At 45.1% G+C, this 25276-nt stretch overlaps 1 protein-coding gene across 1 annotated transcript in view; it reads right to left on the minus strand.

Annotated features, from left to right (window-relative positions):
• The window catches only part of ERICH6B (glutamate rich 6B), a 441806-nt gene that overhangs the window by 212037 nt on the left and 204493 nt on the right, over nucleotides 1-25276 (minus strand). The window contains exon 6 of the mRNA XM_075334387.1: nucleotides 4831-4959. Coding sequence (XP_075190502.1) covers nucleotides 4831-4959 — 129 coding nt within the window. The remainder of the gene's footprint in view (nucleotides 1-4830; nucleotides 4960-25276) is intronic.

Raw genomic sequence — 25276 nt, forward strand, 5'->3', positions numbered from 1 at the left:
GTTGAGGATGGAGTGAAGCTTAACTCCCAGACCTACTGCCAGTTTCTGGAAGACAACTTTTTCATACACTGGTACAGGAAGAAGTCGGTATCGTTCAAGAAAAACATGATTTTCATGCAGGACAATGCTCCATCACATGCATGCAACTACTCCACAGCGTGGCTGGCCAGTAAAGGTCTAAAAAATGAAAAAATAATGACATGACCCCCTTGTTCACCTGATCTGAACCCCATAGAGAACCTGTGGTCCCTCATAAAATGTGAGATCTACAGGGAGGGAAAGCAGTACACCTCTCGGAACAGTGTCTGGGAGACTGTGGTGGCTGCTGCACGCAATGTTGATCGTAAACAGATCAAGCAACTGACAGAATCTATGGATGGTAGGCTGTTGAGCGTCATCATAAAGAAAGGTGACTATATTGTTCACTAATATTTTGGGGCTTTGTTTTTGCATGTCAGAAATGTTTATTTCTAAATTTTGTGCAGTTATATTGGTTTACCTGGTGAAAATAAACAAGTGAGATGGGAATATATTTGGTTTTTATTTCGTTGCCTAATAATTCTGCACAGTAATAGTTACCTGCACAAACAGATATCCTCCTAAGAAAGCCAAATCTAAAAAAAACCCCACTCCAACTTCCAAAAATATTAAGTTTTGATATTTATGAGTCTTTTGGGTTGATTGAGAACATAGTTGTTAATCAATAAAAACAAAACTTTTCTAAAATACAAGTTGCCTAATAATTCTGCACAAGGTGTATGTGGTGGTAATATGTTATTGGTCACGGTGTGGCGGTATTTCTCCATTGTATATGGTATTATTGGTCTTGGTATAGTGGATTGTGTTGTGTCTGGAGGACATTTGTTTTCTCTATCAATAAAGGGAAGATTATTTCCAGTAGAATGTTGTATGTTTAACCCCTCCCTGTCCTGTGACTATTACACTGTAGCAAATATGCTAAGTAATCTCCTATTCTAAGGCCATGTGCCCATGTTGAGTATTTGGTCAGTATTTTACCTCAGTATTTGTAGCCAAAACCAGTAGTGGTAAAATCAGAGGAAAAGTATAATAGAAATGCCTCTGCGTTTTTAACCCATTCCTAGTTTTGGCTTAGAAATACTGATATAAAAAACTAACCAAATACTGAACGTGTGAACGAGGCCTAAGTATAAGTGATAACTTATTCATCTATGGGGACGGATTGCTGGGACCAGCACCAACCTTGTAACTTATATTCCCTTGAAAGTGGAGCTCATGTCCGACTCGTCCCCGGATCCATTCATTCAATAAGTGATCACCTAACTAACCTGTGGATCGGTGATCACTTGTTTTCACCAAAGATCCCCCTTACTGCTAACTACTTTAATTGTACATGAGTTATTGTGTGTGCACAGGAGATGTGCAGGAGCAGCCTGTGCGTGGATGCTCCAATATAACAGGGATAACAGCTAATAGGTATTTGCATATTTCTGTAGGGTGGGTGTGACGCCCTGGCGCCGCCAGGTGGTCACAGAGGAACAATTCACCCGACATAACACCATCCCACATCAGGTACCATCTGCCACAAAATCCTAGCCACCCCCCTCAGGGTAAGAAGAACACACCAGTGGGCGGGACCAGGCGCTTTCGGAGCGCCCACCTAGGGGTCTTGAGGATCACAGTAGTTCAAGTTCAGATTTTGAGTAGTAAAGAGTGGAGTTCGAGTGCAGAGTGGTGAAGGAGAAGTGAGGGTGAAAGCTGAGCCTAGTGAAGGGTAGCCAGGTTAGTGGCCCTGGTCTACTGGCTAGGTGGCAAGCAGGGAACTGTGTCCAAAGGTGACGTGAGTCCGGTCGTGGGAAATCCAAAGTGGACTGGGACAGGGTTGGAGTCCGTCGGTACTGACAGCGGAGATCCGGTCCGGAAACCGTGCACAGGCGGGGTACCTGGACCCTAGTTAGAAGACGGTTGCAAGCCCCTTCTCTAATTCACCAGGCCAGGAGAAAGGTTCCAGACGTTGTTCCAAAGTGGGAGCCCAGATAGAGCGAAACGGCAGCCCACCGCGGGGGATAGGGTATCCACAAACACCCACTGAGATCCCAAGGATCGGTTTTCGCGGGCGTGACTCCCAAACATAACAGCCCTGGAAGCGGATTTCCCCGTTCCATACGGGGTTGTCCAGAATTGGAAAAATTACAGCGTGCCAGAGGAAGGGACATCGGTACACCAGCCGTGTATGGGACCCGAGTACACCCGGACGCGGCAGCCGGTCACTGACAACTTGGTTTACCAGCATACTTGTGTGCAATTATTCAACAGTGAGTACACCACCATCCCCTAGTCCGGCCCGGTGCGCCACCTCCGGCCTACATCAGTCCACGTGCCCTGGACACTGAGCCTCGGGGCATCCACCCCTACCCACGGAGGGGTCCAATATCTAGCTGCCACTCCACCACCCCGGGTGCTCCGCAATAGCAGTGGTGGTACTCCATCTTACCAGACACCGTGGGTGACATCACGAAGAATTTACAACAAATCTCCCGCACATATTACGCCCCTTTTTATTTGAGTGTCCGCACGACCCCCGGGTCCGGAGACCCCTCGAGCTCGGCTGCTGGTACGGGGGCGGCATATGGGCCCCTGGAGTCAATTCCTCTGGTGGGCCCCAGACACTGCAGTTCGACGCTGTTTTGGGGTATTTTCTGTCATATTAGACCCTCAAAGTCACTTCAAATGTGATTGGTTTTGTAAATTTTCTTGGAAAAATGAGAAATTGCTGCTAATCTTTTAACCCTTCTTTCTAAATTCCTAACAAAAAATATGTTTCAAAAATAGGGCTGATGTAAAGTAGATTTGTGGGTAATGTTATTTCTTAACTATTTTCTGTGACATAGCTCTCTGGTTTAAAAGGCATAAAATGTAAAAGTTTTAAAATGGCTAAATTTTTGACATTCTCACCAAAATTCACGTATTTTCACCCATAAGCATACAAAATTTCAACCTAAATTTACCACTATCATGAAGTACAATGTGTCACAAAAAACAGTCTCAGAATCACTGGGATCTATTGAAGTGCTTCAAAGTTATTACAACAGAAAGTAGCACTGGTCAGAATTGCAAAATTTGGCCTTGTCAGGAAGGTGAAAACAGGCTTCAGCAGTAAGGGGTTAATATTCCAATGAATAGAAGAATATTTGCAGGTTTTTTCAGTGAAAATCTGTCATACGCCTTCCTGATCCACACACGCAGATAACTACTACGGCGTCGGACTTTCTTCACATTTCGGAGTCTGACAGGCAGCCTAGCGTCTCTTAAATGCTCAGCATCGGCTGAGTTGTTTCACTGATCCCAGCTATGCAGGAGTTAATACTTTTTTTGGAGCAGTGTGCAACTCTTCTGAGAGCCAGGTTCCTGATTACCATCCACAGCTGCTCCCTTCCTATTTAAGGCAGGGGAATGTAGTATAAAATCGTCAAAGATAGCATCAGCGATCCTGGTCTCAGTGGTTGTCAGTTCATGGTGAACAACAGTTGCTTTTATAAGTGGTCTGATCATTTCCCTTTTGTGAGTTTATTCCCTACCCATTTTTTTATTTTCCTGTACACATACTGTCTCTCCTTTGTGTTTGAGTGCAGTATGTACGAGATTTGGGTTTCCCTTGACAGTGTCCTTTCTGGGGAGTTTTGTTACTGGGTTTTCTGGCCTGCTCCCTGGGTGGGGGAGTAAGATCTGGTCTCGGACAGGAGACAGGGTCCCGTTGAGGGCTTGGACTTGGCTACCATCAAGCTTACCTCCAAGATAAGGTACAGCGCAAGGTCTCGAATCTATGGGCCAGTTTAGGAAACCCTTGTCTGTCAGTACATTCTCAGTGACAAAACCACTGATGGTAGAAACTAAAACACTGTCGAAACATTATTGAAAAATGGTCCATATCTTTGTCTGAATGTCTTATGTCTGAATGAGGCCTTAATTACTATAATACAAAATGAATCTGAACTTGTGCATTGCCTACTCCAGGAGACTTAGAAGATTGGTGCAGAATTTTAGACATTCCCCTAGAAGAGTCCACATTAGCTGATGATTCTCTTACTACATTAACGGACACTTAATAAGTGATCCTATTATGCTCATTATCTTATCCCTTCAAGTGGTTTGTTTCCATAGCAATCCAGTGGAGAGGAGCCCAGTAAAATTGCCAGGCTTCAAATGAATATTATTCGAAGATAAAAAAAACATAATGAAAATGACAGAGGAGTGAATATCTAAATAGGAAGGAAGATTAATTGCAAGACACAATTTTACAGAAACATTAAATGTTTTAGTTTAAAGGTGACGTAGAGGAGGGTGGATAGAATCACAAATGTTGAAGAATCAATATTTTTGCCTTTATTGTAGAATTGAAGTGAACCTCAAGTGATTTCCTAGTGTTAAAGCTGGAGAATATGCTGAATCGGGAGAAGGCACACTACAAGTGCCAGCGGCCTACTCCATAAGTTTACTGTGTCAGATGTGCATGATCCATGGCTTTGGAACCATCAGCATTAAATATATACCGATCGGAAAAAAAAGTGTTTGGAGAAGATCGATCAAACCTGGTACTAAGAAAAAGTGGAGCAGTTGTATAACTCAAAGTTCGCAGTTATCATTTTCAAAAAGGTCTCATATAAATTTGAGCTGGGATTTAATTGGTTGCTATGAACAGCAGCTACAATTCTAGATAACTTTCCCCGAATGATGTTACTCTTGCTGTCAATTATGAAGGAATTGTGATAAGTGTGACCTATTATACAGAAAATAGGCCATTATCGACAAAAAATATTGCATTGTCCAACCTCGGAATACTCATACAATTACCATGCCTCCGGGTTCAGAAGAAAGTTGTTCAATGGATGGAAATGTTTTCATAGGCAAATTACAGAATTCACAAATTGAGATGGTGTCTTCCATTGTCGTCAGTGGATCATCTTCACAAGTCAATGGGAGCTAGGACATAGAAAGCAAATAATGTAAAAACGATAATTACAAATTTGTACAAAAGTTCAGTTAAGCATGTGGAATTGTGTACATGCTTTGGCTCCTTTTATAAATAAAGCCAAGTGGGTACAGATTGATGTTGATATCTTGTTTTTGCAGTCTTTCTGCACATTGATAAAACAATGGATTGAAGGTATCTAGGAGACAGCTGCCTTCTCTGGCCTGCTTATATTTATTTAGATGGTAAACGGTAGATAAGAGGCTGGTAGAGTAAAGGTCCAGTCACACTAAACAACTTACCAGCGATCCCAACAATGATAGGGATCGCTGGTAAGTTGCTAGGAGGTTGCTGGTGAGATGTCACACTGCGACGCTCCAGCGTCTTCATCTAATTCAAGAATCGTGACAGACCTTTTTCGGAAACCCACCTCAACAAACAGTCTCCTGCACTATTCAAGCTTTCACCCAGTACACCAACGAAAATGAATCCCAAAGGGTCAATTCCTCCGTCTTCGAAGGAATTGTAGTAGAGAGGAAGATTTCCGCTCACAATCTCAGGATCTGACAAAATGATTTCTGGCACGAGGATATCCGAAAAAGGTAATCTCCCAGGCTTTTCAGTATTCTGCATCTCAAGAAAGGAAGGATGTATTAGTTAAACAAGATCGTCAGGGTAGAGCGGAATATAAAACCAGTATTATTACTATATATAATAATCAATGGTCAGATTTGCGACATATACTACAAAAAAACTGGGGTATCCTACAAAGCGAACGAGTTTTAGCCAAACACATCTCGGATGTACCAAGTATGGTGGCTAGGAGGGCGAGGAACCTGAAAGACTCTCTTTCCAATAGTCATTTTATTAGGCCCACAAAAAGAACGGATGGGGGTTCCTTGATTGAAGGCTCCTACCCATGTGGTAATTGTAGTATTTGCCCTCTTATGTTAGCAAGGGACCTAACTTTCTGCACTATGTTTACATCTTCACAGAGACCTCGGGGCTTCTTTAATTGCAGGACCAAAAACCTGGTTTATGGACTTATTTGCGGATGTCCCAAAATATATGTCGGACAGACAGGACAAGAGCTTCGAAAACGAATCCAGCAGCATTTATCTACGATTGGAACAGCAAAAACGGACCTGGAAAAGGGAAAGACAATATCATCGGTGGCGATGCATTTTTTGAAGGAGCATGGAGGACGGACTTCCAATATAAGGATTCTTGGACTGGAAAGAATTAGAACCAACATCAGAGGTGGTAATACCACCCTGGAACTTCTCAGACGGGAATCATCTTGGATTTTCAAATTAAATTGTCTTGCTCCGTTGGGCCTAAATGAGGACCTTTTGTTTACAGGGTTTTATAAACAAAGATGAGGCTTCTCTCTCTTCTCTGGTCTATTTTCGAATGTTATCCTATGGGGTTTGGACTCTTATTCTTAGATCCCCTTTTTTGATCTTGTGTAGGAATGTTAGTAATGGCATTTTTCTGTATCTTAGGTTGTGATTCCCCTCATTCTGGGTCTTGAATAGGGAGAGAACAATTACATGAAGTATTCCAAAAAATCTGTGAGGGACATTACCTAATTTCCCATTAGGAACTTTTATAAAGGGGGAGATGTGACTTATTTTATCTTATGTGGTCTGTCTCCCCTTTTTGGGACTTGTTATATCCAATATGAATGGGCTCAGATTGAGGAATGCAAACGGCAGAAAATTGTCATTATTATTATCATTTTTCATGTTTCTCCTCTGCTAAAATATAATCACGCTATTTCTATTTGGCTATTATTGAATACTGTTCCTGTCACATGGAGTTTCTGTCTTTTTTCCCTTATGAACGGTACTTACTTATATTATGTCTCCTTGTATGGCGGCCGCCATCTTTTTGGAGTCCCGCGCATGCGCGGTACCCGAAAATACTGAATCACTCCTTTCCTCTTCCTGGCTGAACGCTAGCATGCATGTGACTTCCGGGACGCCGGGCACATGTTTCAACGCGGCGTTTTCGAAACTGCTCAACAGCTGTTAAGGTAATTTCTGGGTTATTTAAACCCTAGCCCCTCTTGTGGGCACACTTCACCCCTGACGAAGCTGTCCCAGGTGACAGCGATACGCGTGGGGACCTCTTATCCCACCTAGCTACTATATGGACTATGTTCTTTGGTGATACAAATTTGGGCTGATATTCCTTAGGGACCTTTGCACTTTTATACCATGATTTATGTGCATGCAGCCATTACCATCTTGGGCACATGTGGATGATGGTTAAATCTCATGCTGTGTATATTTGTTCTTTTGCCACTTATGCTGTATAATGTATTTTGTTATATGAGATTGCAGCTATTACCTTATATATTTGCGGTTTATTATAAACCAGCTTATAGATCTCATGTTGTAAGCTTATACCACCTTACAATAGTATTGTGGCTCATGTTTATGTGGTTATCTCTCATCTTTGCATATGAGGTTTTTCCTTAACCAGTTTATCACTCTATAATAGTTATGTGCTTTAGATGAATGTGGTCATTTTTATATTACACATATGCTGATTGTCCCACTCACACTGCCCCATTGTTGGGATTTGGTGTTTTCATTATCTTGCAACAGTATTGTGACCCATGTGAATGTGTTACTTGTGCATGTGAGGTTCATATTTATTGCCTTATGGTTGGGACTTCTTACTGTGTGCATACAGCCCTTCTTTGTTCACCTTGTTTACATTATATCTGCTAGGGGGTTGCTCTATCCCTCACAGGGGATAGACAAAGACATTTATAGGCTTTGAGCCTTTTAATTGTTTTTAAATTGGTTTGTGTCCACTTGAGTGACTATTGTAATAAAGACTTTTTGTATACTCATACAGGTGTATCCCTGTTTTTTGCATACCAGCTTTTCTCTATATATATGCTCCAGCGATCCCACCAGCAACCTGACCTGGCAGGGATCGCTGGAGCGTCGCTACATGAGTTGCTGGTGAGCTCACCAGCAACCAGTGACCAGCCCCCAGCGCCGCGTGGAAGATGCTGCGCTTGGTAACTAAGGTAAATATCAGGTAACCAACCCGATATTTACCTTGGTTACCAGCGCACGCAGCTACACGTGCAGAGAGCAGGGAGCAGCGCACACTGAGCGCTGGCTCCCTGCTCTCCTAGTTACAGCACACATCGGGTTAATTACCCGATGTGTACTGCAGCTACATGTGCAGACAGCAGGGAGCCGCGCACACTGCTTAGCGCTGGCTCCCTGCTCTCCTAGCTACAGCACACATCGGGTTAATTAACCCGATGTGTCCTGCAGCTACATGTGCACAGAGCAGGAGCCGGCACTGAGAGTGAGAGAGGCGGAGGCTGGTAACAAAGGTAAATATCGGGTAACCAAGGACAGGGCTTCTTGGTTACCCGATGTTTACTGTGGTTACCAGCCTCCGCAGAAGCCAGCTCCTGCTGCCTGCACATTTAGTTGTTGCTGTCTCGCTGTCACACACAGCGATCTGTGCTTCACAGCGGGACAGCAACAACTAAAAAATGGCCCAGGACATTCAGCAACAACCAACGACCTCACAGCAGGGGCCAGGTTGTTGCTGGATGGCACACACAGCGACATCACTAGCAACATCGCTGCTACGTCACAAAAGTTGTTCGTTAGCAGCGATGTTGCTAGCGATGTTGCTTAGTGTGACGGGGCCTTAAGATGACAAATGCCAATCCTCAGCAGTGGAGTGGTAATCAATCTATCTATCTATCGATCGATCGATCACAAAAACAGACCAGCACCTCCAAATAGACTAAAGTATGTGTGAACAAGTGCAAGCTGCTATGAATGCATAATACACAAATAAAAGAAAACAGCAGCACTGTGTAAGCACCAAGATAAATGTGAACATTGAACATATGAAATTCGAATTACATTACTCCTATATGCAATACACTTTTAAAAATTAAGGTACTTCTTAGTGATGAGCGAACATTAAATATTTGGGTTTGGGTTATTTGTACCAAATAACTAGTATTATTCCCGTATTTGACAGACCATCAGCAGATTTGGCTTTCAGTACCATCTTTATGCTGATGACACACAGCTATATACCTCCTCCCCTGAGCTCACCCCCGCTGTACTACAGAACACAAGTGACTGCCTGACTGCAGTTTGCAATGTCATGTCTGCTCTCTATCTGAAACTTAACCTTTCCAAAACTGAACTTCTTCTTTTTCCTCCATCCTCCAACCTTCCTAAACCTGACATCTCCCTCTCTGTGTGTGGCACAACGATAAGTCCTAGGCCGCAGGCCCGCTGTCTGGGTGTTATACTTGACACTGATCTCTCCTTCACCTCCCACATACAATCTCTTGCCCGCTCCTGCCGCTTGCACCTCAAGAACATCTCTAGAATCCGCCCCTTTCTCACTATGGAAACGACATAAACCCTCACCGTGGCCCTGATCCACTCTCGCCTTGACTACTGTAACTCTCTATTAATTGGTCTCCCCCTAACTAGACTCTCTCCTCTACAGTCCATCCTTAATGCAGCAGCCAGGGTCACCTACCTGGCTAACTGCTACTTGGATGCCTCTGCTCTGTGCCAGTCATTGTACTGGCTGCCCATATATCACAGGATCCAATTCAAACTGCTTGTTCTCACCCATAAAGCTCTCCACAGTGCGTCACGCCCCTACATCTCCACCCTCCTCTCTGTCTATCACCCCACCTGTTCTCTACGCTCTGCAAGCGACTTTCGACTAACATCCACACTAATTCGAACCTCCCACTCCCGGATCCAAGACTTCTTCCGAGCTGCACCAACCCTCTGGAACGCTCTACCCCAAGAAGTTAGGACAATTCACAACTTACTCAGCTTCAGACGCACCCTAAAGACGCATCTTTTTAGGGCGGCCTATCACACTCCCTAATCAGATTCGATTCACATAGTCCCTCTACAACTTCTCACAACATAACTCCACATTAAACTCCTTGGCACCCAAAGGCATCTCAAGGCTCTGGCCCACTGGTCCAGGAAAACATTATCTATCCCCCATTTCCGTGAGATGGCTGGATTGTCATTGTAAATAAATATTTGACCCTTGCCTCTCCCCCCCCCATCTCATTGTAGATTGTAAGCTCTCACGAGCAGGGTTGTGTTTTTTCTTTTTTTTCCCTCTAAATATTGTATTTCTATAACTGTTACTTGTTTGTATATGATCCTCCTGAATTGTAAAGCGCTGCGGAATATGTTGGCGCTATAGAAATAAAGATTATTATTATTGATTTGCATTAGGTTTGTTATTCGTGACAAATACTGGAATAATACCAGGTATTCGTACAAATAACCTGAACCTGAATGTTTAGCATTTGTTCATCACTAGTAATTAGCACTCCTCCCATCCGACTTAAGCGGGCTTTACACGCAATGACATCGCTAACGAGATGTCGTTGGGGTCACGGAATTCGTGACGCACATCCGGCCTCGATAGCGACGTCGTTGCATGTGAAACGCACGAACGACCGTTAAACGATCAAAATTACTTACCTAATCGGTGATCGTTGTCCGGTCGTTCTAATCCCGATTATCGTTGCTGTTGCAGGACGCAGATTGTTCATCGTTCCTGCGGCAGCACACATTGCTATGTGTGACACCGCAGGAACGAGGAACTTCACCGTACCTGCGGCCGCCGGCAATGAGGAAGGAAGAAGGTGGGCGGAATGTTCGCCCCGCTCATCTACGCTTCTGTTGGGCGGCCGCTTAGTGAGGCCGCTGTGACGGCGAACGAACCGCCCCCTTAGAAAAGAGCCGGTTCGCCGGCCACAGCGACGTCGCTAGGCAGGTAAGTCTGTGTAACCATGTTCTGCGCCACGGGCAGCGTTTTGCCCGTGACGCACAACCGACGGGGGCGAGTGCTTTCACCAGCGACATTGCTAGCGATATCGCTGCGTGTAAAGCCCCCTTAAGGCCATTTTTTATTAAGATCCTACCCACCCATACATTTCCTAGCTTTAAGCATGGAAAAGCATTATATTAAGTTATAACTTGTGAGAAAAAAGGGGATCGCTACGTTACTTGGAAAACAGAGAGGGCACCTATAAAGAAACCCCGTCAAAGCCTGACTCTGATGGGTTTCCCTTTTGTGTGTTAGTTAGCGATGAGTATGAGGCCAACATCACTGAGTTGGGGGAGTCTGGGGGAACTGACATGAGGAAATGCCTTGTGGTGAGCAAGGCAGCGCTTCTGGCGCATCAGGCCATTTAACTCATAGCGATGGATTTAGTGAAAACTTTGGCCAAGTCCTCCAGAGGGCACAAGTACAGTATATCCTAGTGGTCATGGATTATGCTAAACAGTACCAATTCTGTGAGGACTCAGCATCAATGTGGCCACTTGTGAGGAGGAGGAGGAGGAGAGGGGGATAAACTATTCTCAATTATGCCAGACATGTAATTTCTTTTGTTCAGTAAGTCAAAGTATATGAGCCATTGTTTCACACTGTCTGGTGCCCCCTTTTGTATGCTAAGCTGTGGAATGCCTGCTGATTATGGATTGCATCAGCCCCCTGTGATGTACTAGTTTGCATCATTTCGAGGAAAATTATGCAGTATAATTGAACTAGTGAATACTGAGGGAACAGCCATGTTGTTTATCTTGCCCCATCCTGTGGGACACAATGGCCTGAAATGGGAGCTAAAAGATATAAAAGGAGCCTGCTCCTGTCACCAGAGTGATTCTACAGCATATCAGCCTAGGCACCATGGTTCCAGAACTTCTCCACTGCCCAACACAGCCCACAAATTTGTTTGGAGAACTGAGTTTGGAACAATTTGGTCACCTGGTCACATACCTCGCTGAGCTCATTCAGCTTCCTAAACTTGCCGCTGTCTCCTTTCAGTGGTTGGAATAGTTGGCCCTGGATATTCCTAAGTGACAGAGGTTTCTATCCCAGGCAAGCCAGCAGAAGAGAGAGATTCTGTCACTTGCACAAACTGGGGTATTTTCTGAGAATGTACAATATGCTGCTGTGTGTTGATAACCCAATAAAATCTAAGAATTTGATTTAATAAAATTTGATAAGCTCACTCTGTGTTGTCTGAGTAGTGTTCTGCCCATGGGGAATGAGTACAGGCATTCAGGAGGATGAGCCCAATGTGCAGTCTAAACACCCCTGGACCCTCGTGACTTCACAAGTATCATGGAAAGATTTGTTAATACCTTGAAGGCCATGCTAGAGAAAGCCATTGGTAACTGAGAGTGCCTACTACTGTACTAGTTATTCTCCATCAGAAATGTCCCAGGGGCCTCTACTGGTTTCTTTGCTTTTGAATTATTATATGGCTGACATTCCCATGGACTGCTGGATATAGCGACGGAGACCTGGGAAATGGAGACTACACCTTACAGGATTGTAATTGAACATGTGGTTCAAATGCTAGAGAGGATTGCTGAAGTGATGCTCATTGTAAGAGAGCACCTCCTCTAGGTACAAGAGGCACAGTCGAGCGTGTACAATTGGTCATCAAAAGTGTGACAATTCAGCCCTAGGGATAGTGTACTAGTGCTGTTGGCCATTATAGAAAGCTAATTTCTATCCAAGTGCCAAGGCCCTTACAAAGTAGTGGAAAAGACAGAAAAAGTAAATTATAAAGTCCACCAACCAGGGAGAAGGAAGCCTTGCCAGGTGTACATGTTAATCTGATCAAGCCATAGCAAGATAGGAAACCCATGGAAGCTCAGTGTTTGGTGGCTAAAGCGGGCTTTACACGCTACAACAAATCTAACGATGTGTCGGCGGGGTCATGCCGTAAGTGACGCACATCTGGCATCGTTAGTGTTGTTGTAGCGTGTGACAGCTACTTGCAATTGCAATTGAACGTAAAACCGTTCATCGGATACACGTCGTTCATTTCCATAAAATTGAACGTCGGGTTGTTCAATGTTCCCGAGGTACCACACATCGCAGTGTGTGACACCCCGGGAACGATGAACAGATCTTACCTGCGTCCCGCGGCTCTCGTCGGCAATGTGGAAGGAAGGAGGTGGGCGGGATGTTTACGCCCCGCTCATCTCCGCCCCTCCGCTTCTATTGGCCGGCTGCCGCATGACGTTGCTGTGACGCAGAACGTCCCTCCCACTCCAGGAAGTGGATGTTCGCCGCCCACATCGAGGTCGTATGGAAGGGTAAGTACGTGTGACAGCAATTAATCGTTTGTGCGACACGGTCAACAAATTGAACGTGTCGCACATTTGATGGGGGCGTGTCACATCGCATACGATATCGTATGCAGAATTGAAAGGTGTAAAGAAGGCTTAAGTCCACAGCCGATATGAAAGATGTCAAGGTGGCAGAGATGCTGTCACCTGCTGAAAAGCAGCAGTGCAGAGAATTGCTTCATTGGACTAGAGAATTCTTTTCAGAACTGTCATGTTGTACTCGGGTCACAGAACATGAAATCCACATGGTAATTTGGATTCCTGAGGCTCGCTGAGAAGTAATCTCAAGAAGGGGAAGTGGATGTTGGTTCTAGGAGTGATTGCAGAGTCAAAGAGTGGCAGGTCCAGTCCCATAGACTTGGTATCAAAACCATGGAGAATGGTGATTCTGCACTGACTACCGGAAGCTGAATGAGGATTCCAAGTTTGGCATAAATCCAAAGCCTATGTCAATGAGCTCATTAAAAGGCTTGAGCCAGCCCGGTACATTACCACCCTGGCCATCATGAAAGGCTATAGGCAGATTCCCCTATGCACAGATGCCAAGGATAAAACAGCTTTTTCACTGCCAGATGGTTGTTTCTAGTATGTCAGGATGAAATTTGGGTTACAAGAATCCTAGCTCTCCACAAGGAATACGCAGTGGACTGGTGTGCCTTTCCTACCCTGGGGGGGGGTGACTAGGGTTTTGTTGGCTTGGTGTAAAGGTGGCTTTACACACTATGTCACAGGTCACGGAACTTGTGACGCACATCCGGCCGCTTTAGCGATGTCGTTGTGTGTGACACCTATGAGTGATTTGGAATCGTCGCAAAAATGTTAAAAATCACTCATCGGTGACATGCCCCCCTCTTCCCAATTATCGTTGTTGTTTGTCGTTCCGGCGGCAGCACACATCGCTACGTGTGACGCCGCTGGAACGACAAACCTCTCCTTACCTGCGTCCACCGGCAAAGGAGGAAGGAAGGAGGTGGGTGGCATGTTCCGGCCGCTCATCTCCGCCCCTCCTTTTCTATTGGGCGGTGGTTCAGTGACGCTGCTGTGATGTCGCTGTGATGCTGAATGAACCGCTCCCTTAGAAAGGAGGCGGCTCACCGGTCACACCGATGTCGCAGAGCTGGTATGTGCTTGTGACGCTGCCGTAGCGATAATGTTCGCTAAGGCAGCAACGACCACATATCGTGCCACCATTCGGGGCGGGTGCTATCGCACGCGACATCGCTAGCCGATGCTAGCGATGTCCCAGCGTGTAAAGCAGCCTTAACCCTGTAAGGGAAGGTGTTATGCGGGGGCCTATTCTATATGTGACCACCGGGCGGTGCCAGGGCGTCACATTCCCCCTTGCTTTAATACAGACCGTCCGCGGGCTGTCCGACCACCAACGTTTATTTTTCAGCAACTGTGGAATGCAAAAAGAGATAACAGAAATAATAACATTACAACATTTCTTCCCTTTACGGCAGGCACAATTCTTAAACGTTGCAAAAATGTAACGGACCGGACCACCTTTTCATTGTGCCTGCCATCCAAAACAACCTGTTCCCTGGTGCCACCACTAAAACTGGTGCACACCCTTTTTCCCAAGTCGAGAAATGGGTCCGGGTGACGCCCACACGGGCCGGGTAAAAAGTTCCTTACCCGGCAGTCCTTGTCAAGGGTCCCATAGTCCGAGGACCCCTGTCCTGGAGGGTAGTCACCGGTTGCAGTGGTGACTGGGCCTCAGCCTACTCCACCGCAGGCCCTTCCTCCAATCAGCCTCTCCAGAGGCCGCGTAGGTGCTGAACAAGAAGGTGGATAAGTTTAGAACGTTCTAATACCGCTGCTGGGGCAGCTTCCTTCTGCAGTTTTCTCACAAGACCACCGCCCTAGGAGCACGGATCCACAGTGCCACCATCACTCCTGGTGCAACACTGTCCAAAGACTCCTTCTTCCTGCTGCTGGCGGTGCGGGTACAACTGCTTCTCAGGGTCCTCCACCAGGGGCTCCAACCCCTGATGGCATCTTCACTTTCAACAAGCAGGGGGAAGATGTTCAACAAGAACGGAGCTCTAAACTTCTTCAACTGCCCTGCCACCCTCCACCTGCGGTGCAGATGGCCTCCTCCAGGAACATGAGGACGTTCAACAAGGATAGCCGGGCTTCAAACAGTCGATGCTTAACTTTTAACTTGTTGCGGTTAGACTTACGGGTTCCGCTACCACTGCTGCATAGGGCCGTACGGCTCACTCAGCTCTCTGGGCACATCCCTTGACCAGCCACAGCACATCCCGGAACTCTGGCTTTCCATCGGGAACAGAGGCGGTATAGCAGGCGATCCTGTCACTTCAGGGAGCTGGGTCGGCTGGTGTTCCTCGGCCCTATTGGGAACGGGTTCTGGCTCCGGGCAGGTCAGCGAGGCCGGGAGGGTCTGTGTTCCTCTCTCCCGACGTGGCACTGCGTGGGCGGCTCTATTCTCGCGGGCCCACACCACTGCCACCATCCTCCGGATCTCCGTTTTCCAATCCAGCACTTGTTGCATCGACTGGACTCGCACCCGGACACAGAACCGCGCTAGTTCTCGCTTCAGCCAGGCAGCGGTCCCTGGTGGAAGACGGTCCAACTCTGCCTCCGCTGAGGGAGCCACCGCTCCACCTCCATCACTTCCAGGCGCCGCCATCCATCTGGTGCTTCATTCCCTTGGTTTTTTGGGAGCAGTCTTCTAGCGCGTTGCACTAGTTTTGTTTTCAGACTCAGGAGGCACTTCCTTCCGGCCGTGTTCCAAGGGGGCGGGGCTTCATCTTTCACGCTCTTTCTCGGGGAAGAAAACGCTGGGTTGTTGTTTTTCGCGCCCAAAAATGGCGGCAAAAATGGCGGTTTTTCGAAATCTTTGCAGCAGAGCACCGCTGACAGTCCAGAACATGGTGCACTTCCACCAAGTAGGTGAATGGATTACAATCCTGTTCGTGACGCCAGGTTTAGAGGTGTGCCGCTCCCGTGCCAGCAGCCGGGCTGCTCGGATCCGGATCCGCAGTGTGGCTCGAGGGATTTTCCGGACCCGGGGGTCGCGTGGACACTTTGAATAAAAGGGGACGTATTTGTACGGGATTTACCGTAATCACTCTGTGACGCTACCCACGGTGTGTGGTGAGATGTGGCACCACCGCTCAGACCAGGGGTTGTCAGTTTACTCACAGTCAATGAATCACACAAGTCCAATTGGTAAACCAAGGAGTCAGTGGCCGGCCGCTGCGGCCGGGTGTATTCTGGTCCCTGACCCGGGGTGATGGTCTGTGTCACTTTCCACTGCACTGTTTTGGTGTTTGTGGACTTCCCGCTATGGAACACGGGAGTCTGCTCCCGGTACTTTTGTTGGGAGCTTTGCCCGCTGACGCTGGCCCTTGGGATCTACCGGGCCCTGGCGGATGCCCTATCCCCCGCGGTGGGCTGTTGTCTGCTTTCGGGACTTTAGGTGGGACAGGACCTGTAATCCTGTCCTCAAGTGGTAAATTAACAAAGCTGGTGGTTCCGGTCTATGCTTCAGGGTCCAGGTACCCCCTCTGTGCACGGTTTCCGGGTCGGTTCTCTGGTGTCGGTACCGGCGGGCTCCTACCCTGTCCTGGTCCACCTCGGATCTCCGACAGCCGTCTTCCCGTCTCCTGACAGACACGGACCACCGTCTGCCACCTAGCCAGTACGCCAGGGCTCCTACCCCGACGCCTTTCCTTTCTGACTTCCACTTCACTTTCTCCTCTAACAACTTCACTCTCTGAGCTCTCACTTTGAGCTCCCACTTGAACTGCAACTTCTCACTCACTCACTACTACTTTTCCCGCCCCGGGTTCTCCAGATCCCTAGGTGGGCATTCTCCATCCGCCTGGTCCCGCCCACTGGTGTGCCTTTCCTACCCTGGGGGGGTGACTAGGGTTTTGTTGGCTTGGTGTAACCCTGTGAGGGAAGGTGTTATGCGGGGGCCTATTCTATGTGTGACCACCTGGCGGTGCCAGGGCATCAAATCTACCTCAAATGCCACCGAGTGAGTCGAGATCCCTACACAATTAATAAACTGCAAAGTGATTGAACAAAAGAGAAATCTAAAACAAAGCAATATGTAGTGTGACCACCCTTTGCCTTGCACACAGTTTTTAAAGTAACTTGGTAGGGAGGTTGTTCCAAATATCTTGGAGAACAAACCACAGATCTTTTGTTAAATGTAGGCTTACACACAATCTAGACTTCATTGCAAGACAAAATTTGAGCGCTCCATGATGATCTGCTGGTGATAAGAAACAGGGAATAGTAGATGGAGTCTACACACTTCGTGGAGTCTTGCAGGTCAAGCACAAATCTGACTAGAGTAGTAGTACAGTGCTATTCATTATATAGACTGCTTCTCCACTCATTAATGACTACATTAAAACAACTGCAAGGCAAAAATATACCAAAAAATCGTGTGGTGGGTGCTAACATGACACGGACAAGGATGAGAAGGTGTAGAAAGTAATTTATTAAAAGACAGCAATACATTTCATATTTGATCAGATTTCATCCTCAGGCTATCATACAAATCAGTGTACAAAACAACTTGCAAAGGAAGCCGTGATTCAAGGAAATTATTAAATGTTCCACCAACTGGTGAGTATCAAAACCCAGTCATACAACAGAACAACATAACAATGATTTATAGACATAATAATACAAATAAAGAAATTTTAATTTTCAAGACATTTAAAAAAAAATACAAAAAAATACAAAAATAAATAAATAAAAAAATATATATATAATATATAAAAATAGTCCTACATAGCACATATTGTAGGCTATTTCGCTTAATCCCTCAGGAGGAAAAGTACCTAGCTTGAAAAAACTAAAGTATTCTCTATTAACCAACCTCCTAAATGGTATGGATGACATGCAGGGATTTGTTCTATTATTTTCAGTCTTAACCAAGATGGATCTTTGTGTGCAGAACAGAAATGTTTAGACAGACTATGATTTAAAATACCATTTCTAATGTTGTGTCTGTATTTATTCATCCTTTTGCCAATGGTTGGGATAGTTCTTCTGACGTATTGTAAATTACAGCTGTAATGTAACAAATCTTTTTTTTATTTGCTCTCTCTATATAGAGATCGCATATGTAAAATTTTAATTTCTTTATTTGTATTATGTTTATAAACCATTCATATGTTCTAATTATGTGTGTGGGTTTTGATACCTACCAGCGGGTGGAACATGTAATTTCCCTGCATCACAGCTTCCTTTATAAATTGTTTTGTACACTTCTTGATATGATAGCCTCAGGAAGAAATATGTCAGATTTTGAAATGCGTTGCTGTCTTTTCATAAAAGTTTTTTTCTTATAATTTAGCTTTGCAATTGCAAGTCTATTCGTGTAATTCCAGACAGACTTGATGCTTTTGAGATTTGGGTGCTGTGTGAGCAGTCATCACTTCCAGGACTTCTTATTTGTCTTTATTTTGAAGATAATGACATTAGCTGTATGATTGGGTTCGTTGTCCTTCACCCAAATAAATTTGTAGACAATCAGATGTCTCCCTGTTTGTACTGCATGATAGAAAAGTATCTGCCTGTATTTCTCATATTGAGGACACCATTAATCTTGACCTTATTTCCAACTCCATTTGCTTGAAATGTAGTCTTAAACTTGCAAGGAACCTCCACCATGCTTCACTGTTGCATGCAGATACCCATTATTGTACCACTATCCAGCCCTATGCCGAACAAACTGCTTTTTGTTACAGCCAAGTATTTGAAATTTTGAATCATCAGTCCAAAGCACCTTCTGCCATTTTTCTGCAACCCAATCTTGTTTTCATATATTTGCCCACACATTTGTAGTGATGGGCGAACTTGCAGATATCCAAGACTGGCGGAACGAACCAGATATTTTATTTTTATTTTTTTTAAAAATCTGGTACATATCGGAATTGATCCTGGATATCTGGCTGGACGCTGGTCTTATATCTATATGGACTAGAATCCAGCACTTAAAAATGGTGGTAGAAGGGATAAGGAGATTAGGGCAAGCGTGCTATACCTAAGGTCCAGTCACACTAAGCAACTTACCAGCGATCCCAACAATGATAGGGATCGCTGGTAAGTTGCTAGGAGGTTGCTGGTGAGATGTCACACTGCAACGCTCCAGCGATCCCACCATTAACCTGACCTGGCAGGGATCGCTGGAGCATGGCTACACGAGTTGCTGGTGAGCTCACCAGCAACCAGTGACCAGCCCCCAGCGCCGCGTGGAAGATGCTGCGCTTGGTAACTAAGGTAAATATCGGGTAACCAACCCGATATTTACCTTGGTTACCAGTGCACGCAGCTACACGTGCAGAGAGCAGGGAGCAGCGCACACTGAGCGCTGGCTCCCTGCTCTTCTAGTACAGCACACATCGGGTTAATTACCCGATGTGTGCTGCAGCTACATGTGCACAGAGCAGGGAGCAGCGCACACCGCTTAGCGCTGGCTCCCTGCTCTCCTAGTACAGCACACATCGGGTTAATTACCCGATGTGTACTGCAGCTACATGTGCACAGAGCAGGGAGCAGCGCACAATGCTTAGCGCTGGCTCCCTGCTTTCCTAGCTACAGCACACATCGGGTTAATTAACCCGATGTGTCCTGCAGCTACATGTGCACAGAGCAGGAGCCGTCACTGACAGTGAGAGCGGCGGAGGCTGGTAACAAAGGTAAATATCGGGTAACCAAGGACAGGGCTTCTTGGTTACCCGATGTTTACATTGGTTACCAGCCTCCGCAGAAGCCGGCTCCTGCTGCCTGCACATTTAGTTGTTGCTGTCTCGCTGTCACACATAGCGATCTGTGCTTCACAGCGGAACAGCAACAACTAAAAAATGGCCCAGGACATTCAGCAACAACCAACGACCTCACAGCAGGGGCCAGGTTGTTGCTGGATGTCACACACAGCAACATCGCTAGCAACGTCACAAAAGTTGTTCGTTAGCAGCGATGTTGCTAGCGATGTTGCTTAGTGTGACGGGGCCTTTACTGAGTCTCTGGCTGGTTGTAACTACTTTTGGGCACCTCATTCTTCTTTCAGGGCCGCTCATTTACCTGCATACATATTCACCGCTTCCGCCACAGTCCTGGCATCTGTGATTGGTTGCAGTCAGACAGCACCCCCAGCCTGTATGACAGTGTATCTGGCTGCTTGCAGTCACAGAACCTGTCTGCGAGTTACTGTAGATTGGAGTAAAAATAAATAAATAAAAAAATTGGCTTAGGGTCCCCCCCATATTATGATACCCAGCACAGATAAAGCATATGGCTACAAACTGCAGCCACCCACATGTGTGCTTATCATGGCTGGGTATCAAAATAAGAGGAACCGCATGTGTTTTTTTTTAATTATTTAAATAAATCATAAAAAAGACATGCGGTCCTCCTAATTTTGATATTCAGCCATGATAAAGCGTGACAGCTGGGTGCTGGTATATTTAGGCTGGGGAGACCCATGCTTATTGAGCCTCCCCAGCCTAAAGATAGCAGGCTGCATCCCCTCAAGATTGCCACATCCTTTAGATGCAAACATCCTGGAACTTTTCCCAGCTCTCCCCGATTGCGTTGATGCGGTGACAATCGGGGTAATAAGGGGTTAATAACAGCTCACAGCTGCCACTAAGCCCTTGATTAGTAATGGGAAGCATCTATGAGACCCCCCATTACTAATCTGTAAGCGAAAAGAAATAAGCACAAACATCTTAAAAATCCTTTTTTTTAAATAAAATACAAAAACCTCACCCTCTTTCACTTCTTTATTAACCCTCAAAAGATCCAGGTCCAGCATAATCCACATGATGTCCCACGACAATTCCAGCTCTGCTACATCTGAAGTCACAGCAAGCGGCTATAGAACATGACCGCCTGCTGTGAGCTTCAGGCAGAGAATGTCTGAGCCACGCAATGAGCGGTGACGTCACTCAGGCTATTTGCGATCACAGATGGAGATTCCGACGGTCCTCCACATGTGATCGTAATTGATACCTAGCCAGTTTATTTTGGCTGGGTATCAAAATTGGGGGAGATGCCATTTTTTAAAAATTATTTATTTACTGATTGTACTGCACGATATAGACTCACCCACCAGCGGCTGTGATTGGTTGCAATCTGACCCAAGCATAGGAGCTGGTGGGCGGGGAAGCAGTGAATAGGAGATGAGCCTAATGAGTGGGTGAAGTGCATATGAGATGAGCCTAATGAGCGGCCAACCGCAAAACCACTCCAAATGCCACTGCACCAGAACAATCGGGAAGAGCTGGGTAAAGTTCCAGGATGGTCGCATCTAATGGATGCGACCATCTTGGGCGGCTGCTGGCTGCAGCCCTGGAAGAAGAGTTAGCGGCAGTGGGAGCAGTTATAGCCAGGCTGGAGACTTGCGTGCTTGCTTTATTTTTATTTCTCCTTTATTTTTTTATTTCCAGAGTTGACAGACCCCAATCATTAGCCAGAGTTCCCTGACAACTCCGGGCCCGGGTCAGGCATCCAGATATTTTTGAAGATGCGTGGATTCAGACTTTTACAGTGACTTTTACTGTGAAAGTTTCCTAATTAATAAATTGGTTAACTAGGGAGTGTGGGAGAGTGTTTATTCACCAACTGGATTATGTCAGAACTTTGAGGATTTTTTTATACAATAAATTGGTGAGTGTGGGCAAGTGTTTATTCAATAACCTATTTTTCAATGTGTGTGTCTTATTTAATTCTACACTTGCTGGGTTAGTAATGGGGGTGTCTGATATATGCTTATCCATTACTGACCACTGGGTTTGATGCCAGCTGTCAATTCACAGCTGACATCAATCTCAAAAGTATTACCCTGATTGTGACCGTACCAGAGCAATGGGAAAGAGCCAGGCAAAGCACCAGAATTGGTGCAACTAATGGACCACACTATTTTGAATCTTGAAGGAGCCAAATAACCAGGCCCCTACCAGCTTCGTAATACCAGTCATCAGCTGTCTTTTTTACCTTGGTTGGTTATCAAAAATAGGGTGTTTTTAAAAATTATTTATTTAAATTATTATAAAAAAACAACATGGGATTCCCTCTATTTTTGATAACCAGCCAAGGAAAAGCAAACATTTGAGAGTTGTAGCCCCTAGCTTTCTGCTGGTTATCAAAAATAGGTTGGAGCACGTGTCACTTTGTTTCCTTTACTGGTCACTGCAGCATACAGGCATCTTCTGTATGCAATAAAGCTTGCTGATTGGCTGTGCTGCAGCCTTTTAACAAACTTTATTAGCGTACAAAGAGTAACCGAAATCCAAATTTGGAGACAGATTATTCTTAAAAGTCCATGTTCAAGTCCAAGAACCAGACACCCATTGCCCGATATGAATCCCGAGCCTTACCTTTTAAGTTTGCTCATTATTATCTAATAATACCACTCTTAGCTGCATTTAGTGTAGGGCTACCTGCTGGAGAAAGGATTGTGGATAGAGGCCTGTAGGCAGGGATTCTAGCCTTACAGACCTTGCTGCTGCTATGTTAACCCAAGAAGAGTCTTTTCAAAGCTTATTCAAATCTATTCTATTTTCTAATAATACCACTTTTAGCTGCAATTCATGTGGCGAGAGCTGCTGAAGAAATGATAGTGTATTAGAGGCAGTGATCATTGCCTTACATTCCTTGCTACTGTTATGGTAACCCAAAAGACATTTTGGGGGCTAATTCAAATTTATTCTATTTTGTAATAATACTGCTCTAAGCTGCAATTAGTGTAGGGAGAGTTGCTTTAGAAGGGATGGTGTATTGGAAACATGTAGGCAGGGATTCTAGACTTTGCTACATAAAAAAATCTATTCTATGATTTTTCTGTTCTAATTTGCATTTAGTGTAGCATAAGCTGCTGGAGAAGGGATAGTGTATTAGAGGCATGTATGCAGAGATTCTACCCTGCTGCTGCTATGTTAACCCAAAAGTCTTTTTCAGGGCTAATTCTAATCTGTTCTATTTTCTAATAATACCACACTTGGCTGCACTTTGTATAGGGAGAGCTGGTGAAGAAGGGATTGTGTATTAGAGGCATCTAGACAGTGCTTATTGCTATACATTACTTGCTGCTGTTATGCTAACCCAAAAGTCCATTTTAGGTCTAATCAAATCTATTTTATTGTCTAATAATACCTCTCTTAGCTTTAATTAGTGTGGGGCAAGCTGCTGGAGAAGGGATAGTATATTAGAGGAATGTAGGCAGGGATTCTAGCCTTACAGACCTTGCTGCTGCTATAGTGATGCGTGAAAGAGTAACAATATTTTGAACATTTGACTTTCAGGCTCCATATCTCACCATCTACTACAGCTTTGAGAGTGAGACTACCTGCTAATTGTACCTACTAATTTTTATTGTATTCTACAAAGTACATCCTGTTCTCACATTCCCTAATAGCTCAGTCTTTTAGTAATTTAATTCCTAAGCGAAAGGTCACTGGTTTGAATTGAGGAGCAGCCACGAAGAAGATTTCCCAAGGAAAAAGAAAGAATCCAACTCATCGATAGTTGGCTGATCACCAAGGAAATTGCCAAACTGCATCATGTGAGTATTGAAGGATACAAAATAAAGTCTGTCCATCCATTCAAGAGAGGAGAGAAGGACATTCAGGCAAAATATCAGAGTCAACAAGTTGGCTCATGACAACGGTCTATCAGTTTTGGTGTGACAAACATGACAGTGGAGGTGTCTTGTATGCTTCACAATAGTGAGATCGCAGATGCAAATACAAGAACTGTGCAACGCATGTTACACAAGTCTGAAATGGTGGCACGAAAAAAGGTGAATTAGCCTTGAATTCAATACTATTATCAGAAGCGTTTTCTTGAGTTTGAAAAGAAGTACAAAAAGAAGAAATAGCACATACCTAAGTGAGTTGACCAGTTTGCACAAATTTTGGGAATGTGCAGAAGAGACATGGGATCAGATTTCGGTGGAGACATGCTTGAATCTGATCGAGAGTATGCCCAGAAAGATTCAGGCAGTGTTGAAAGCAAAAGGTAGATTTCCAAAATACTAACAAAATACTAAACATTTGAATTTAGATTGTTAGGAGCAAAACAGTAACAATGCAGAGTCATGGCACTAATCTACATAACTAATCATATACTGAATAGGTGCAAGTCAAATTTATGTATGAGACAGGCAATGTGATTGTCTATAAAATGAAGGTAGCCTCACGCTCAAGTCTGAAGATCAAAAGTTGAAAATATTGTTAGCCTTTAGCTCGTCATTGTGATGTTAACCCCAAAGTACTTTTCATGGCTAATTCTAATCTATTCTATTCTGTAATAATACCATGCTTAGCTACAATTAGTATAGGGAGAACTAGGGAGAAGGGATAGTGAAGCATTTAGGCAAGGAATATAATCTTACAGTCCTCGCTGCTGCAACCTAAAACCAAAAGTACTTTTCAGGCCTACATCTATACTATTCACTATTAAATCCACAGTCAGCTGCATTCAGTTTAGGTATAGCTGCTGTTTTGTATTCGAGGCATATAGGCAGGGTAGAGTGCTTTACAGTCTTTCTATAGGTATACTGCTGCTGCAACCTAGCTGCGTTGGTCAGGGCTAGAGATGAGCGAACCTCTAAAGGCTCGAGTTCGGTTCGGTTTGTCGAACGGAGGCCACATTAGAGTTCGGTTCGGCGAGCCGTTCGACGAACCTCTCGAACCCCATTGAAAACAATGGGAGGCAATCACAAACACATAAAAACACATTGTAAATGTACACATACAGTTAATAAACATTGCCATAACACTTACCTTTCCCCGCAATGCATCCTGCACTCTGTCTCCCTACGCTTTTCCTTCCGATAATCGCTGCGTCCTCCCGGTAACCAGCACTGATGATAGGACCTATCGTGACGTCAAAATAGCATGTGACCAGTCACGTGTCTATTATCTCATTGGCTACAGACTGGTCACATGGCTATGACGTCATGCTAGGTCGTGTCAGTGCATATGTCCGGTACACGGTGCTCGTTTGAGCATGTCCGTGTACCGGCGAAATGTTCTGGTACATGGTCGACTCATGTTCCTGCATGTGGATGCTCTTTACAGAGTCAGCCACATGCAGGGACTAGCTGTCACAACCAGTAAATAGCGGCATC

The sequence above is a fragment of the Anomaloglossus baeobatrachus genome, chromosome 2 (genome assembly GCF_048569485.1).
Source record: "Anomaloglossus baeobatrachus isolate aAnoBae1 chromosome 2, aAnoBae1.hap1, whole genome shotgun sequence".
NCBI classification, from domain to species: Eukaryota; Metazoa; Chordata; class Amphibia; order Anura; family Aromobatidae; genus Anomaloglossus; species Anomaloglossus baeobatrachus.